Here is a 12,109-nt window from a genome sequence, read left to right as displayed (position 1 = left end):
GCAGGTGCCCAGTTCTTGTCTGCTCTTCAACCCTGGACACCGAGCAGTGAGCCTCCCTGGACAGAGCCTCACTCCCTGCACTCAGTGGACACCCGGAGCAGAGGGTGGCTCCCCCACCACTGCACGGGCGAACTACCATGAGCGGCGGCACCACTTCCAGGGCCGTTTGTAGCCTTGATCCATTAAGGGAGAGTGCTGTTTGCTGCCAGCTGTGGTGATAGGATAGACTGACTTAGAAGCCAGTTCAGTTTATGAGGAGCTCATTCCTGGGATCTGAGGAAGCTTTTGGAGCCTGTCCTTACAAACAAGATAAGGAACTCTTCGCAGCCATGGCGTCTAATGCTGTTGTTGTTTCTTGTTAGGATTTCTAACACCCTGGCAGGGTGCTGGGTACATGGAAAATGCTCAGTAAGGACTGCATGTCATTTCACAGCATTTCTAGAGCTCAGATTCTGGGGTTGGATAGAGCTGGGCCTCCACCGCAGCCTTGCTACCTGGTAGCTGTGGGACTTCAGGCAACATGCTTACTCACACGGTGTCCTTTGGTAGGATGGGGGTTTCTTCAGTCATATGAAAGATATTTATTAGGCCTAGAGTAGGGTTGGCAGGGAATAAAGGTAAAAAGTAAATACAGTGGTATCTTAGTCTGTTTTGTGCTGCTCTAACAGAGTACCAGAGACTGGGTAATTTATGAAGAGCTGAGAGTTATTTCTTGCAGTTCTGGAGAGTGGAAAGTCCAAGATCAAGGGCCTGGCATTTGGTTTATCTTGTTGCCGTGTTATCCCATGGTGGAAGATAGATAGGCAAATGAGCTTTACAAACTTCAGAGAGTGAGGAGAGGAAGGGAGCTGGATTTAACCTTTTATTAGAACCCACTCCTTCAATAACCCCATTAGTCCACTCATTAGGGCACAGCCCTCATGACCTAATCAGTTCATTAAGGTCTTACTTTTTAAAACTGTTGCATTGGAGACTGAGTGCTCAACACGTGAACTTTGGGAGATGATTTCAGATAAAGGAGGGGGAGAGTAGGCAGGGCTTGCTCTAGGATTAGATGTGGGGATGAGGGAAAGACCAGGTCAAGAATGTTCCCTCAAGGTCTAGGTTGAGCATTTGGTTAGCTGGGAAGTCTGATGAGGCGTGTATTTGGGGAGAGATGATAGGGACTCATCTCTGGGACAGGTACCTTTGAGAAGCCAGTCAGGCTGCTCAGTGGGTATCTGTTGCTAAAGGCGTGAGGCAGCCATTTTGGCATCCCCAGTGTGGAATGGACATTTGATTCCCGAGTACAAAGAGGTTCCCCATGAATTGGACAGAGTCCATGGAGGAGACAGGAGGCTCAGGCTGAGCCCTAGGACAACCCAAACTCAGACGTTACACCTCAGACATGGAAGCTCAGAAAGGGAGGTAGAGAGAACCAGCAGTTAGCGTAATGGCTATGTCGCTGGACCCCCACGTAGTCGACCGCGGTTCGCGTCCCGGACCCAGTAGCTTAGAACTCACACTGGGCGCGCATGCGTGCGTGCCCAAGATCCCGAGAGGAGAATGGAGGAGAAGGGATTATGGCGTGACCATCCCCCCAGGGGTTGATTTCTCGCTTTCTGTCTCTATGTCTCTCTCTGTCTGGCAAGCGCATGCGCCCTATAGCAAAAACCTCTTACCCCCCCCCCCAAAAAAAAAGGAAAAAGAAAAAGAAAGGGAGGTGGAGACAGCACAGAAGGTTGGGGGCCAGGAGACCAATGACACCACTAGCCATGGATGCTCACACTTCCTGACTCCACAGAGATGCCCACGGTGTCTCTCAGACTCACGCATCCCCATTTGTTCAACAAACCCACAGAGGCCATGTAAAACTTGCGGTGAGGGAGTTCTCAGCATGCCTCAGTTCAATTGGTCGAGGAAAAGTTTTGAGAAGACAGATTTCCAAATGGAGCTGCTTTCAGCTCATGTAGCTGGAAAGCTGGGCATTCACGCATCCCTGAGGTGTTGCCTGTTTCCCAAGAAGCCTCCCAGACCCCAGGAACAAAGGTCTCGGCCCTGTCACTGTTGCTTCCATTTCTGTAGTTCTCAGCCTCCATCAGGAAACCAGTATCAGGTTGGGCTCCCTGTGGGAGTGGTCTGCAGTGGGCTTGATGATAGGCTTCCTGGGTCCTACTCTCTTCTCCACTGACAGGTGATTTCTACTTGAGTTAAGAGGCTCAACCTCCTGGGGCCAGCAGGTGGCATGGTGGTTAAGGCACTGGATTCTCACCTGGTCGACCATGGTTCAAGTCCTTGACCTGGCAGCTTGAAATTCATGCTGGGTACATGTGCATGTCCAAAGTCCTAGGAGGAGAATGGAGAAGGGATCATGGCATGGCCATTCCCCCTGGGAGGTGGTTTCACACTTTCCCTCTCATTGTCTTTTTCTCTTCCTGGTGGGCACATGTGCCCTATGGCAGAAAACTTTAAAAAACAAACCAACAACAACAACAAAAAAAAAACAGGCCCGACACCTCCCCCACCCCATGCACAAGATTTAAAGATCTGTGTTCACAGTCGGGATCAGAGATTCCAACTCAGCTTGTGTTTTTTCCTGCCTCCAGCTTCCACTCTCATCCCATTTTCCATAGCTGTATCGAAAAATGTTCATAGGAAAACACACCATGACTTTTCCAGTGGCCCAATATAAAGAAAAAAAGCAGTTGCTCAAAATGACAGCCTCGGGAACCAGCAGTTAGTGTAATGGCTATGTCGCTGGACTCCCACGTAGTCGACCACGGTTCGCGTCCCGGACCCAGGGGCTTAAAACTCAACCCCGGGACGTGTGGTGAAGATCCCGAGAGGAGCATGGAGGAGAAGGGATTGCGGCGTGACCATCCCCCCTGGGGGGTGATTTCTCACTTTCTGTCTCTAACGTCTCTCTCTGTCTGTTTGGCGAGCGCACGCGCCCTATAGCAAAAATCTCTCTCTCTCAAAAAAAAAAAAAAAAATGACAGCCTCAAAGTCTTAGGACAACCTAGCCGAGTCCGATCGGCTTTCTCTTCTGTGCTTGTCAGGTAGCCCTCCCACAGCACAGGCCACGGTCCATGATGGAGAGATGAGGTGATTTCTTTGTTGTTTAGTTTTTTAGGTTTTTGCCATAGAAGACATATCCTCACCAGAGAAAGAGAGAGAGGGAAAGTGAGAAATCACCCCCTGGGGGATGACCATACCTCAGCCCCTTCATTCTCCTCCCAGGATTTCGGGCACACACACAGATGCACCTTGAGAGTTTGTCAAGCTGCTGAGGCTGGGACTCGAACCACGGAGTTAGCCATGTGGGATCCAGGCATGCCTTAACCAGCATATCACTTGCTGGCCCTGAGGGTTTTAAAAAGATATTTAAAGTTTTTGGGTCCCCCCCTTTAGAGTAGTTTTAGGTTCACAAGCAAATTGGGAGGAAGGGACAGAGTTCCCTCATATCCCCTTCCCTACAGGCAAACCCCACATCATCCACACCCCCACCAGGGTGGAAAACCTTCTTAGACCTGAGAATCCGCACCAGCACATTGTAACGGCCCCAAGTCCATAGCTGGGTTGAGGGTTCGTTCTTGGCTTTGCACAGTCTCTGTGGTTTTGGACAAATACGAGGGGTATTCGAAAAGTGTATTATGGAAAATGTGAATTATGAAAAAACTGCACAAATTTCAACCCTTCTGCACTACAATAAAGCCGAACTTTAATCACATTTTCCTATAATCCCCTCATATATAATGACGTGTCTATCACTGCGGAGTCTTACACAGCCCATAAAGCCTGCGTGTTCCACCTATTAAGCCCTGTCCCCCCACCCAGCCCTGGGGAGGTGGTTTCCATGCAGGGATGAGCTCTTCCAGTGGGGTTGGCTGCACCTGGAGACATGTCAGTCACTCGGGCACACGAGGAGTGACCAGCATGTGACAAGCATTCCAGTTGTCCCCAGGCCACTGAGCTCTGAAATTTCCCCGGCGCCCTCTGCTCAGATTGGCTGTTTCTCAGTAATGCCACTTGCAGACAACAACGATTCTCTTGCATTTCTCTGCCGTCATCCACGGATCCTCATGCCCTTTACAAGGAACAAGCTTGCTTGAGACAGAAAACAAGAGATGAGTGATCTGTGACATGTGACCAGAAAGTCGTAACACACTCTCCCTTGTCTAGGGTTATAATGCTTCATTTTTCCAGTCGTATCTTGTATGACCCTCTCTGTATAGTTCAGGCACCTATAGAAAGATAAAATATACAAACTGGGTAGAAGGTAAGCTTGGGAAGGAGCCCAAGTAAAACCAGAGTCGTACACCCAGCATCGCCCCAGCCTCACACAGGCAGTGTGATGTGAGGGGATAGGTTAGAACGACACCGCAAGTAGTGTCTGAATAGAAAATTGACAGAGTAGTAGAGAGCAGCACTTCGCCATTGCCTGCAAGGGGAGGAACGAGCCCCGGATGCGTGACAGACCGTGTGTGTGAGATTCCCCACGTGGGAAGCCCTGGATTCACATGGGATCCTGTGGGTTGGAGTGTATTAATGTCCACACCAGCACTCTGTCACGTACGGAGCAGCAGAGGAGGCCAATGCGGTGGGCCCTCAAGTTCTAGTTCCCCACTTCTGAGCCATATGTCATGACCCTAAACACACTGTCTCACCTCTCTAGGCCCCAGATTGCACATCTGTAGAAAAGGCAACATCAGAACCAGCAGCTAGCATAATGGCTATGTCGCTGGACTCCCACATAGTCAACCACGGTTCGAGTGCCAGACCCGGTGGCTTAAACTCACGCTGGGCACATGTGCGTGCATGCCCAAGATCCCAAGAGGAGAATGGAGGAGAAGGGATTGCGGCGTGGTCATCCCCCCTGGGGGGTGATTTCTTGCTTTCTGTCGCTCTGTCTCTCTCTGTCTGTCTGGCGAGAGCTCACACCCTATTGCAAAAACCTTTCTAGAAAAAAGAAAAAGAAAAGGCAACATGATTCTTTTCCTTATACGAATGTTGTGGGGCCACATGTATTCACCTGCACCGTTAAACATGGGAAACAGTGGTAATTGGGAGGGAAGAGCAAAGGGGCACCCCGTCCTGCCCCGGCCGATAACCGCCGTGGTTGTCCAGCACCGATCAGCACTTGCCATCAGACAGCGGCAGTACCGTCTAATGGAAAGGTTGTTCCGACTGTGATGGTCATGCCGCAATCCCTTCTCCACTCTCCTCTTGGGATTTGGGGCACACACATGTGCTCTAAGCCACCAGGTCGGGACTCGAACCACACATTCGACTATGTGGGATCTAGCCGCCTTTACTACCGTGCCACCTACCAGGCCCCAATCTTCCTTTTATGAAAAAGGGAAATGTTTGTTCTTCTCGTTGTCACAAGAATTTATATTCCTATTTTTCTAAATTTCCATTTAAGAAGAATGCAAAATTTAAGAAACTTTTTTCCCAGAAAAAATAGCTGCGTTCTCTTGAAAGAATAATTGTATCCTTGAAATGCCTTGAGTAAAGCATTTCTCTGAGTGGTTAATGCGGAAATCTGCTGTAGAATATTTTGCATATATTGGGTGGGAGAGGATGGGCTCCCTCAAGTCAAAAGACATTTTATTAATTTCTCTCTCTTTTTTTTCTTTTCTGCCTCTCATTTCAGAACGGTTTGATCACCACTGTCCCTGGGTAGGCAACTGTGTGGGGAAAAGAAACTACAGATTTTTTTATATGTTTATTTTATCTCTGTCTTTTCTGACAGTCTTTATATTTGCATTCGTTATCGCCCACGTCATTCTTCGTAAGTATGCCGGCGGGTCAGAGTGCGCATGTAACCGTTGCCTGACTTGGCTTTCTGACTGAATTCTGATTGACTCTTCCCATCACTGCGGGCTCACCCTCTTCTCTCCCCTTCTCTTCCCTTTCCCCACCTCACTTCCAGCCTGCCCTTTCTCCATTTCTCGCCTTCCTCATCCCTCTCCAGCGCTCCCCCCTGCCCCTGCTCTCTAGGTTTCTTTGATGACTTCACACCCCCACCCCCATTCTCCAGCAGCGCTGTCCAGGGTCGCACCTGGACCGGCTTCACGCTCACCAAGGGGACTTCTCCCTGGATACACTCGTCCCTATTCTACCTCTGCGCCTTCACTTCTCTCCTGCTGAGGGGTGCCCTGGCTGATCACCCCCACCTTTGCAGAAAAGGCAGTGTGCCATAGTGATAGACTGCCAGAGGGGCATTGTCCTTGACACGCCCTGTACTCATGCAGGAGCCATCGCTGCCCCTGGGGAGAACGTCCGGGGGTAAAGACTGGGTTTTCTGGTCCACTCACCTCTGTATGTTAGAAATATGCATTTGGTAAGATGTTCCAGTATCACAGAACCTGTGCAAACCACCCCTGGCTTAAATGTGGATATAAATGATTTACCAAAGGGTTGCCTAAGCAAACGGCATTTTCTCATTCCCCGTTCTGAAGGTGCCAACTTGACATTTCCTTTGTCTCTTGGTTAATCACGCCCTACCACAGGGAGTGATGAGAAGTTATGGCTTTGCACTGTACACGGAGGCCTTTAAACTTCCGTTAGCGCACCCTTAGCAATACGAAAGGCTCACCTTGCCTCTGGTCCCACCCCTGAAGTATAACCAGACACTGCCCAGTGCAGACAGCGTTCTGGAATGTTTGCAGAAATGTCAGAACACCTGCCTGGCTTTCTTCGCTTAGCAGTGCCAAAACCCCAGTGGGCCCGCAGGGCTCAAGCTGAGTGCTCATTCTCTCCCTCTGAGGACAGGTGTTGTAGACGCCCCCTCTTCCCGCTCCGCAGGTCAGCATGTCGCAGCCTGCCCGGGCGCAGTTCGTGGAGCAGCATGTTCCCGAGGCAAAGCGAGGAGGCTGAAGGGAGCCCGTCTCTGTCCCTACTGAAGCCAAGTTGTCTCTTGCCCAAGCTCCTCCCTCTACAGGGAAACCCAAACTTCATGTCCCAGGAATCTGGAGACCACAGAATTTCTGCCCAGCCTCCCTGTCCTGTCCTCCCCTTTCCCGGCAATCAGCTGGCAGGGCGGGCCCAGGTGACAGCTCTCCAGCAGCTATCAAATGCTCTCTGCCTTTGCCAGTGTGTTCTGAATCTTAGGGGGATGACAGGAGCTAGGTAAGCCTCGTCCTCCCCAAAAGCATCACGTGCCAAGCCACATGGGTGGGGGACTGCTGCGTGTGTGTATGAAGTGGGTGGGGGGTTGCTGGGGTTGCAGAACAGGGGAAAGGACAAGCTTCGTGTGTGCTGTCCACGGTAGTCAGATCATCTGCGAGCAGATAAATTCTTAATACATTGTTGCCAGAGAGCACGTGTCTTCACCAAAGAGACACACACAGAGAGAGGGGAGAAAGCACCCTCCATGTAGCGTGGTCATGCCACGACCCCTTCTCCATCTCTCTCTCCTTTGGGGACTTTGGGGGACACACACATGCCTGGAGTGTTTCTCAAGTCACTGGGTAAGAGTTTGAACCACGCTGTCATCCATTTGAGGCTCCAGCTGCCTTAACCACCAGGCCATGAGTTTAACATTTTTGTAGAAGACTCGATTCACAAGATCGAAGCACAACCCCCAGTCTGCTAGAGCCGTGAAGGGAAGTCTGAGAGAGCGAAGGTGAAATGCACCTTACAACCCGCCTGTGGAAATGGCTGCAACTTGCCCTGTGTGTGTGCGTGTGTGTGTCTGTGTGCACATGTGTGTGCATGTGCACGTGTGCACTGTGTGATCATGGCTGTGCGAGTGTGGCTGTGTTAGTGAGTGTGTAAGAGCCTGATTGTGAGAGGGTGTGTGGGTGCGAGTGTGCACATGTGTGTTCAAGAGTCTTCAAAAGCTCATGAAAACATATTATGGGGAAAAAACGTGCATGGATTTCAGAAGTTTTTCACACCAAAAGAAACTTGCACTTTAATTTGGTTTTCCTTGAACGATTCGTAGTTCCCTCGTACGTGACCATGCGTGTTTGTTCCCTGACTTTATGTATATGAGCGAGCAAGTGACAAGTGGCCTTTGGTATCTAGAATGTAGGAATAAGGCCATAAATACAATGCAATAATATATAAAAGCATTTTGGATAGTTGTTATGGGTGATATAAAAATGTGAGATGGGGCCGGCAGGTGGCGTGGTGGTTAAGGGCACTGGACTCCCACATTGCTGACTGCAGTTCTCGTCCTGAACCTGTGGTTTGCTTTCTTTCTCTCTCCCACTTCTTCTCCCTCTCTTTCTCTGTCCCTCTCTGGTCAAATTTAAATAAATAAATAAATTTAAATAAAATAATTCTTTTTTTAAAAAACTGAGCAGTACTAATCTGTTAAAAACTAAGATATAGGGCCAGCCCATGGCCTGGTGGGTAAGGCGTTTGAATCCCACATGGCCAACTGCCCGGTTCAGACTCTGCTTTCGGCAACTTAAGAACTCCAGGCACATGTACTGTGTGTCCAAAATCCCCAAAAGAGGGAGAGATGGAGGAGAAGGGATTGTGGCCGGACCACTCCCCACTGGGGGTGCTTTTCCCTCCTCTGTCTCTCCCTGTCTGTCTGTCAAGTGCACCGGCTCTCTGACAATTACGAATACATAGTAAGGATTTGTCTGCCTACAGATAATTTGATTATTGTGGACAAATGCACATAAAACTTGGCCTTTCCCTTGTTCTGCCACCTCTGCAGCCCCCCACCCCCTTCATACATGCACATGGCAGTCCCCCATGTGGCTTGGCACGTGATGCTTTTGGGGAGGATGGGGCTTACCTGGTTCCTGTCATCCCCCTAAGATTCAGCAAAGGCAGAGAGCGTTTGACAGCCGCCGGAGAGCTGTTACCTGCCAGGCGATTGCTGGGAGGGGAGGGCGGACTGGGAGGCTGGGCAGGAATTCTGTAGTCTCCAGATTTTTGGGGGGGAAGTCTGGATTCCCCTGTAGAGGAAGGAGCTTAGACAAGAGACAACTTGGGTACAGTAGGAACAGAGACAGGCTCTCTCTAGCCTCCTCACTTTGCCTCAGACTGTGCTTCCCGTGAGCCGCAGCCCAGCCATGTGTGGCTGTGCCCTGCTGCCTGCAGAGAGGGACGCGAGCTTACAGCTGGGTCGGTCCGTGTACCGCTCTGTGCAATCTGCCCCGTGTCCTCCCACGTGGTGCCTCTGTGTGTCCCGTGTGGGCAGCAGAATTTGGAGAGGGATAAGGAACCAGCGGCTCTTCACCCTCCCCTGGGGACTCGGCGCCAGTTATGCCCTGCCACTGCCTCCCAGGGGCCTCTACGCCACCATCACCGCAGAGTGTACCAGGACAGCCTGTGGTCCCCAGGCACCCGTGGCTGTGAGGGCCAGGCTGCTTACCCCGAATCCCACGGGTTCCATCCGGTAGACAGTGACCCAGCAAATGGGACCAAGACTTCCTCCCACAGACTTTTCCAAAAAGGGCGATGTCAGTACATTAAATAAAAATGTCCTCTTGTCAGTTGCCTCTTTATTCAAGCCCCCAAAGAAATGTTTTCCTGCACAGACAACTCATATTAAAATGTCTGAAACCCAAAAGAAGTCAGTAATAAACTTCAACTTTACGACTGTTTACTTTGGGTGCAGAGAAGGAAGTCTTTCATATGTAGCCTAATTCATAAGACTTCTAGGGTCAAAAGTTAACAAATTTGGGGAAAATAGAAGAGAAAAAAAATAGTATACAGTATTCTGTTTTCCTATTAAGATGAGGAAAACAAAGGAGTAATCAGAACTGTAATTTATGGAAAAGCATGCAGACATCCATCTGCTTTTATTGAAAAACTATCCTGCAGATGTTGGATCTAATTATGAATCTGCCATTTTCTTGTTGAATAACTTTAGTAGAATCTCAATCTTTGATCAGTAAACTGGGTGCTGTAGTACTTACAAAGTGTAATTATTTAATTGATCTTTAGATACCTATTGTTTTCATGTAGATGAGAGAGCTCTCATGGGAAGGCTGTTTCTTCAGGAGGTGAATGTGTGAATACTAAATGTTAGTTTCATTCCCACAGGTTCACAACAAACGGGATTTCTAAACGCCCTGAAGGACAGTCCTGCAAGATATCCTTTCTGGTGTTCTGTGGTGCTAATGTGCTGAGTATTTGCTGTTTATTTTTTAAGAATTATTTTTTTGTTTTATTTTATTTATTATTATTATTTTGTTTTAATTCGCTATAGGGCATGTGCACTCACCAGAGAGAGAGAGAGAGACAGAGAGGGTGAGAAAGCAAGCCGCCAGGTTCGGGACTCAAACTGTGGTAGGCCATGTAGTTCAGCACTTCAACTACTACAACACCTGCTGGCACCTGACTAACCTTCCACCACCCTCTTACCTCCTCCTCTTCTTGTGCTGTAGCTTTTCTTCTCATAAATCATACTCTTTTCCCTTCTGCAAAGTATCCAAGCAACTTCCTTGTGTTAACTAGCATGACTCTGAGTGACTCATTTAGCCTTGTTTAAATTGAAGTGCTCTCTAGTTAGAAAGCCAAGTATGAATTCTTGCCCACCCAGGGCACAGCATTGACTGTTACATCAGGTTGCAGGGGGTAGGGTCGAAGTGGGGCTGGGGTTGCAGCTGCTCTCATTTTGATTGGCAGGTGGTCCATACTGAGTATTTATGGACAACCATGTGTGAGCCCAATTCTTTTTTTTTTTTTTTACTTTTTTGGAGAGGTTTTTGCTATAGGGCACGTGCGCTCGCCAGACAGACAGAGAGAGACAGAGAGATAGAAAGCGAGAAATCACCCCCCAGAGGGGATGGCCACGCCACAATCCCTTCTCCTCCATTCTCCTCTCGGGATCTTGGGCATGCATGCACACGCGCCCGGCATGAGTTTAAGCCACCAGGTCCGGGACTCGAACCGCAGTCGACTACGTGGGAGTCCAACGACATAGCCATTACACCAACTGCTGGTCCCTGTGAGCCCAGTTCTCGGGATGCTGTCAGCAGATGAGAATCCTCAGACCCCTCTGTACGGTTCCTGTCTGCATCTGCAGTTTGGCATTCCTTTGGAAGTTCAGATAAGCTGTTTTATCTCCAGGAACAGAACACCTATTTGTAATGCAGAATGGTCAGTGTCTAGTCATTTGATTAATGAGGACTGTTTTCATCTTCCCAAACAGTACATATAGACATGGACCATAACATTTTGAATCTTGAAAGAGAAATGTTCACCTCGTAAATGCATATTTCCCTCAGAAGGGGAGGGCCACTGCCTCTTGCTGAGAAAGACTGACCTTGGAGCCCGGGTAGTGTCAGCCCTTCTCCGCGGCCTGCGGGCTACCTGCTGCTCTGCGCCTTTCTCTTCAGCCCCCTTTGCAGGCGGAGCCCAGAGGAGCGTTGAGGGGTTGGCTTTGTTGCTGCCTGGTCTTCATTCTGTCTCTCCCCAGACCCCCACTCGTGGGTCTTAGCCTATCATAACCCCCAAAGGATTCTCAGGGAAGGGCAGGTGTTGAGTTCTGGGCTGGGTAACGGCTTTTTCATCCCTGCTCCACCACAATCAATTGTCAGGTCTGGGGTTATTTCTCAACCCGCTTGTGTCTCACTTTGTTGACACACAATAGCCAGCCACTCTGTCCTTGACAATGACGGGCTGACAAAGTCGGCTATCTGGAATACGCGTGAGGGCCCCGACTCCGAGGCGTGCCCTCTGTGCACGGACTTTCACAGGCTCGTTTGGTGATGATACCTGGGATGGGGGTAGGGGCTCTGCCAGAACCTCCTTTTCGAAGTCACATCCTGCTCCTCGTGGTGAGGCCGCAGAATGGAGAGTGCCGTTTTCCAGTGAGGACCATGACAGACGCTGCTGGGAGAGGGAGCGGCCCCAGCCTGCCGGCCTGGCCAGGGAGACGTGGGGGGAGGAAGTGTGGGAAAGGGAGAGAGGGGGACACGCTCTTATTTATTCAGTCCGGAGTTTGTTTCCTCTCTGAAAGTCATGCTCAGGGACACAGGAAGAGCTTGCCCTGCGGCCCAGCGTTTGGGAACTCCTGGCAATCTTACCCAGCTTTTCCAAACAGCGCTGCTGCACCTGAGAGCCGACTGTCCCTGTGGCCGGACGGTTCCCTTTGCTGCTGTCCCCTGGCAAGCTGGCGGAGCCAGTGGCAGGCCACGCGGGCCGGGCCACA

The 12,109-nt window shown here is 50.0% G+C and overlaps 1 protein-coding gene across 2 annotated transcripts in view; it reads left to right on the top strand.

Annotated features, from left to right (window-relative positions):
* Positions 1–12,109, top strand: part of ZDHHC14 (zDHHC palmitoyltransferase 14) — a 308,739-nt gene that overhangs the window by 251,454 nt on the left and 45,176 nt on the right. For both annotated transcript variants that reach the window (XM_006155790.3, XM_006155791.3), the window contains exons 4-5: positions 5,636–5,773; positions 9,997–10,045. In XM_006155790.3, the coding sequence (XP_006155852.1) occupies positions 5,636–5,773; positions 9,997–10,045 (187 nt within the window). The remainder of the gene's footprint in view (positions 1–5,635; positions 5,774–9,996; positions 10,046–12,109) is intronic.

The sequence above is a fragment of the Tupaia chinensis genome, unplaced genomic scaffold (genome assembly GCF_000334495.1).
Source record: "Tupaia chinensis unplaced genomic scaffold, TupChi_1.0 Scaffold000468_1, whole genome shotgun sequence".
NCBI classification, from domain to species: domain Eukaryota; kingdom Metazoa; phylum Chordata; class Mammalia; order Scandentia; family Tupaiidae; genus Tupaia; species Tupaia belangeri.
This window is presented reverse-complemented; position numbering and strand designations above follow the sequence as displayed.